Here is a 5450-nt window from a genome sequence, read left to right as displayed (position 1 = left end):
ACTATTTGCTACACCGCCAAAAAAACTCAGTCGGTTTTATAACGAAAAAGTAAAAGAAAAAATTATTGGTCCTATAAGTACACCACGTTCTCCACTCTTATCTGACTCTTGTCCTCCAAGTAATTCAAAATTCTTCATTTGTACATACATTTCTTCAAACTTTTTATACAAGAAACATTTTTCTACCACTTTCTACCACCTTCCTCAAACTACAGGTTACTTTTCTTCTTCATTTCGTATTTGAAGTTTTATTGCAATGTCTTAAATTTTAATATTGCTTTTCGATACCGATTAGTAGTCTGATTTAGTTTATATATATTCATGTATGTATTTGCAGATGCAGGGAAGTTTATAGGCCAAAAAATACGTGTTTCTTTGAGGATTACTAGTTGTTGTTGTTGTTGTACTTTTGGTATTGTTGCTAATCAAATGGAGAACAGCAGGAAAATCTGCAAAGTATCCACATCTGGTAGAGTTTATAGTCGTAGATTTAGGTGTAAACCACAGCAAAAACACACCCCTCTTATGGGAAATTTAGATTTAGAGATGAATAGTCATCATCAGGAAGAGATGGAAATATCGGATTCAGAAAGTAGTAGTGGTTCGAATGGAGTTAGTCCGAAGAAGGAAGTTGGGTATTTTGATACTGTTGGATTGGTTAAACTAGGGGAAGAAGATAATAGTTATAAGATTGTTAAGAAGGCTTTTGTTTCGGGTATGAAATCATTAGCAAAACATACTGAGGTTGTTGCTGTGCATAAGAATGTGTTTTCGGGGTTTAATGGACAAGCTCGATTGCAGTCTTTTCGTGTATTTTCTGAGACGATGACGAAGAAGTGTGGAAAGGATGCTGGGAATGTTAAATTTGCTTGGTATGGTGCTTCTAAAGAGGGGGTGAATAGGATTGTTAATCATGGTTTTGGTCATTGTGGAAAACCTGAGAACAATGGATCGTATGGATTTGGGATCTACCTTTCTCCTCATGGGTTGTCTATTGACTGGTATGCTTTAATTTCCCCAATCCGTTTATACTTTATATTTCTTGTTGTTAGTGATGTGTATGTATTATATGAAGTCTTCTTGTTTCCAGTTAATCTAAGTGTGTCATCTCTTGTTTTTTGCTATGTTGTACAGTGCAATGTCAACGATTAAAGGTGAAGATGGCCTAAGGCATGTGGTACTTTGCCGAGTAATCTTGGGAACTATGGAGGAGGTTCACCCTGGTTCTGATCAATCTCATCCTAGTTCCATGGATTTTGATTCTGGAGTGGATAATCTTCTATCCCCTACGAAATATGTTGTTTGGAGCACACATATGAACACACATATTTTGCCAGAATATGTAATTAGCTTCAAGGCCCCTCCCAGCTGCTTTGTTGGTAAGCAATTCAATGTCAACCATATGTGCTTGGTCAATAACGGTAAAAGATTGGATGAACTCAATTCAGATGGATTTTCTAATTGCAAAGTATTACAAGAGCCGACAGTTAAGCCTAAGTCACCATGGATGCCATTTCCAACACTGATTTCAATTCTTTCAAGGTTCTTGCCTCCTATCAAAATCAGTTTGATCCAGAAATTTCACAGGGAATACCAAGTAAGTAAATGTTTGTATGTTACGTTTATTTATGAATTACAACATGTTAGTTTAAACATTTTTTTTTTCATGTAAGTATGAATTGGTGTGAAGTGTTCCCTTGTTTAATTGGTGCCAAATTGTTATTGCAGGAAAAGAAACTCTCTCGCCAACATCTGATTCAACATGTGAGACAAATTGCTGGAGACAAATTATTGATTTCCATCATCAAAGAATTCAGATCAAAGGTGAGGGCTCCTGTTGGTTTAACTTGATATGCCACACTCGCACATTGCTCCATTGATAGTCTGTTCCTTGATCACATCTATGCTTCGCTGAACTTGAACTGCCTAGTACCTACTAGTACAAACTTATTTCATTTTATACTTCCATCTTACCAATATATGGGAATAAGAAACAGAGGCAAATAGGGTGAAAGACGGAACAAGCAGTGAAATAAATGACAACTAGTTAATTGCATATACACAGTTAGATATTCAGTTGCAGATAGAGAGTTATGGGTATGGGGGAACACTGGAAGGATGCTTTCATGGTTTTTAGGAGTTGGTCTTAAGAAGTGTTACTCTATATATGTAATTGTTACTAGAAGTTGTGGCTGTGTCTTTGTTATCTGTTCTCTCTTACCATGATTTAAGTAAAATTACCTTCTTACTATGATTTCCTTCTTTGTAGCAAGCATATGTGATTCCTTAAAATTCCACTGTTAATAAGTTTGGTGTGTTTCTACTTATGCAGCAACTCTAGATGAACTACTGATTCATTCCAAGCAGTGACAGAAGGACTAACTAGGATCTTTCAGATGATTGAGAACTGTGATTTGTTAGGGATCTTTTTGCATTTTACTTATTAATTTCGGAGACACTAGCAGAAGGGAGGAGATGCTCGAGTAATCTCTCTGGTTGTAGATTGGTTAAATGCATGCATTCGGTGTAGTATCCAATGATTGACTTTGTTCTCCAATGTTGCTGTTTGTTTTGAGTCGGAAGTGGAGTAAAATTTCTTTGGTTGAAGTATGCATCTACAGTAGAGCTTAGCTTTCTGTTTCTAGAACTATTTGCAATTTCATGGCTCATGCGCTGTGTGAAGTGCCTTCAGGTTGAGCCTCGGATGAGATGTCCAATCTGAATCTTGATGATGACGACGGAGTGTCGGTAGAAGCAATGTCTTGATGAACATACTTGTGCTAAGGCAATGTGGTTGGAAAGACCATATAACTGTATAAAACACAAAGAAATTTTTGTTGCTATTGTCTTTGTCCAACAATGGGAAAAAGGGAATTCTGGGATGTTATCTTCTCCCCATATGTCTTGACGAACATACTTGTGCTAAGGCAATGTGGTTGGAAAGATCAAATAACTGTATGAAACCACAAGGAAAATTTTGTTGCTATTATCTTTGTCCAAAAAACGAATTGGTCTGCTCAACACCCTGTGTTAGTAGGTATATATGGTAAGAAGACATCATAGGAAGGACATATCTTGGTAGAGTTTCATGGATTACAAGATGGGAGCATCCTGCTAGTACCTACTGTAGATTTAGATAGTGCTTTGCACTTTTTTGAATCTTTGTAAAGACCTAGTGCTGATTCCGAGTGAGATGTGAACATGTCACAATCCACTCACACCATTTTTTTGTTCTTTTCCCTTTTAATACAATTGAACGAGCTTACCCAGCAAAAAAACTGGTAAGCAGACATCAAAAACACATTCTTGGTAGCATATAAGACTATGCAAAGCGCATTTTTTAAGAAGGAATGAAAATTAAAACTAGAAAATATGCCTTATGTTTAGTGAATTATCCTCAACAACCTTAGATTAAGCATCTGTTCTAAAGTGCAACGATGTCATATCAAGAATCAAATATCAAAGGAACGAATACAGTAGAGAAGAATAGTATTTGACTTTTGTTTAGGTTCTAGTCGCAGCTATATATAGCATAACTGCAAGGGGTCCAAGCTTGTGAACTTCTTGTCAAATATTCCAAGAATATAGCAAATCAGATTACACTTGGTCGAGATTTGAAACTATGTGTATAGATGTTTGCGTGGTGCAGTAAATGCACATACGGCAGCAGGAATATGAACCAAAAATGAATTGAGGCAGGCCAACCACCCCGCAGATGTTTGCTTCAGCCCAAGTTTTATTAAAGTGAGGACATGAGTAGGATAGAAGGGGGATCAATCCCTCATAGCCGAGGTGTTGCAGTGCATATATAGATGTAGTAGTCTGAGAAGATATAAGAAGACTTTGAGAAAGCTTGTTAGAAATATGCGTCGTACGATGAGTTCTGGACCTACTTTTCGTGGGATGGATCATGGATGTTGAACTGTATAAGAGCATCAAAATCTACAGTGAAATCAGCAAAGGTTGCAAAAAATATTGAAGTTTGCTACCCTCCTATTCAGCAGCGATGTTCACCATTATTTTGGCTCTGTCGTATGCGTAAGGGGTACAAAAGACAGAAGACCTTGGTCAGTGGAGATCAACGAACTTCCACCAGAATGGACGCCTTTTGCTGCACAAACATGTCATCAAGAAAAAGGACTACTAGTGCCAAACACCAGAATGGACTGCTAGTATACTGCATTGGAGTAGCGGTGTGAGCAGAGCATAGCATTTTGTTAATTATAAATTATATTAAAAAAAAATTGATCACCACAGTTGGACTAAAATTAAAAGACTTTGAAAAAAATTCAAAATATTCAGATAAAAGATTAGGCAAACTATGCATGTTCATTTAAAAGATTGAAATACTATCTTCTATTAAAATTAGTCCAATCATGTAATCCTATTACTCAAATGCTTTGAAGTTAAGAAAATAATCATAAGTCCAGAGTGTCATTTTGGCATAATTAAATCCAACTCTACATAAAGAGAAAATTTTATTTTATCATATCCCAAATCCCTTTAATAGTCTCAGCAATTACTAATATGGTCATTGTACTGGTAGTCTAGTATACTATTTTGTGGCTATAAATTTAATATTTTTTATCCGTAAATGAAAAATTTCAATTGGATTACACATCATTACTTCTCTGTTTCTTTTTTTCTAGACCTTGTCATGAATAATCTATAATTCAAGTAGCCTTTCAAAATATTCTATTTTCTGACATAGTTTCCAAATTATGTTAGAACAATATACTTAAAAGTCCCACCTATTAAATTGTCATACGATAACACAAATTTAAGAATGTCAAAAAACATATTAACAAAGTAAGTCTAATGTTAACATAATTGTAACAACAACCAAACATTGCAAGACATTACTAAGACTAAAATCAAATTAGTTGTACATCAACCTTATTTTTTCTCCATTTCTATTATTTTTTATAGAGTCTCCTCTGTAATTTCAATATGAAATCATATCTCCACGTTATACCTGTAAAACACCATCCAAAAACATAATACATACAACAAACTAAGATGTACAACACCATCCAAAATTTTGACAGAGCCTCCTCTGTAATTTCAACATTAAATCATATCTCCACGTCATACTTACTTTCGACTTTTACAAACAACTAAGATATACAACACCATCCAAAAATAAAAGTACATAACAATTTACATCCTATAAGTTCAAAAATATAATACATACAACAAAATATGTGTAAGACTTTACAAATTGGTTCATTGTAGAGCTCTCACTCTGCAATTGCATCTAAACATATGGTACAGATTTACACTAGTAATCAAGCTTAAAGAAGATGGGGGATGGAGGTGAATCAAAGTACAGTAGGAACAAACGAGATAAACTAGCATCAGATGAAGTGAATAATGAAATACGCAGCAAGTGTCAAAAAATATTCTTCATGGTTGCTATTTGCCGAGTCACTACATAGATTTAAATAAAA

At 35.1% G+C, this 5450-nt stretch overlaps 1 protein-coding gene across 1 annotated transcript; it reads left to right on the top strand.

The window, feature by feature from the left end:
* LOC147497539 (putative inactive poly [ADP-ribose] polymerase SRO5) lies at positions 1-2882 on the top strand. Its single transcript, XM_086559995.1, has 5 exons — positions 1-215; positions 338-1001; positions 1135-1597; positions 1729-1824; positions 2333-2882. The coding sequence occupies exons 2-5, from the start codon at positions 430-432 to the stop codon at positions 2339-2341; spliced, it is 1140 nt and encodes a 379-aa protein (XP_086416121.1). The 5' UTR covers positions 1-215; positions 338-429; the 3' UTR covers positions 2342-2882.
* The last annotated feature ends 2568 nt before the right edge of the window (positions 2883-5450 follow it).

Source organism: Coptis chinensis, chromosome 5, assembly GCF_015680905.1.
Source record: "Coptis chinensis isolate HL-2020 chromosome 5, ASM1568090v1, whole genome shotgun sequence".
In the NCBI taxonomy this organism is placed as follows: Eukaryota; Viridiplantae; Streptophyta; class Magnoliopsida; order Ranunculales; family Ranunculaceae; genus Coptis; species Coptis chinensis.
This window is presented reverse-complemented; position numbering and strand designations above follow the sequence as displayed.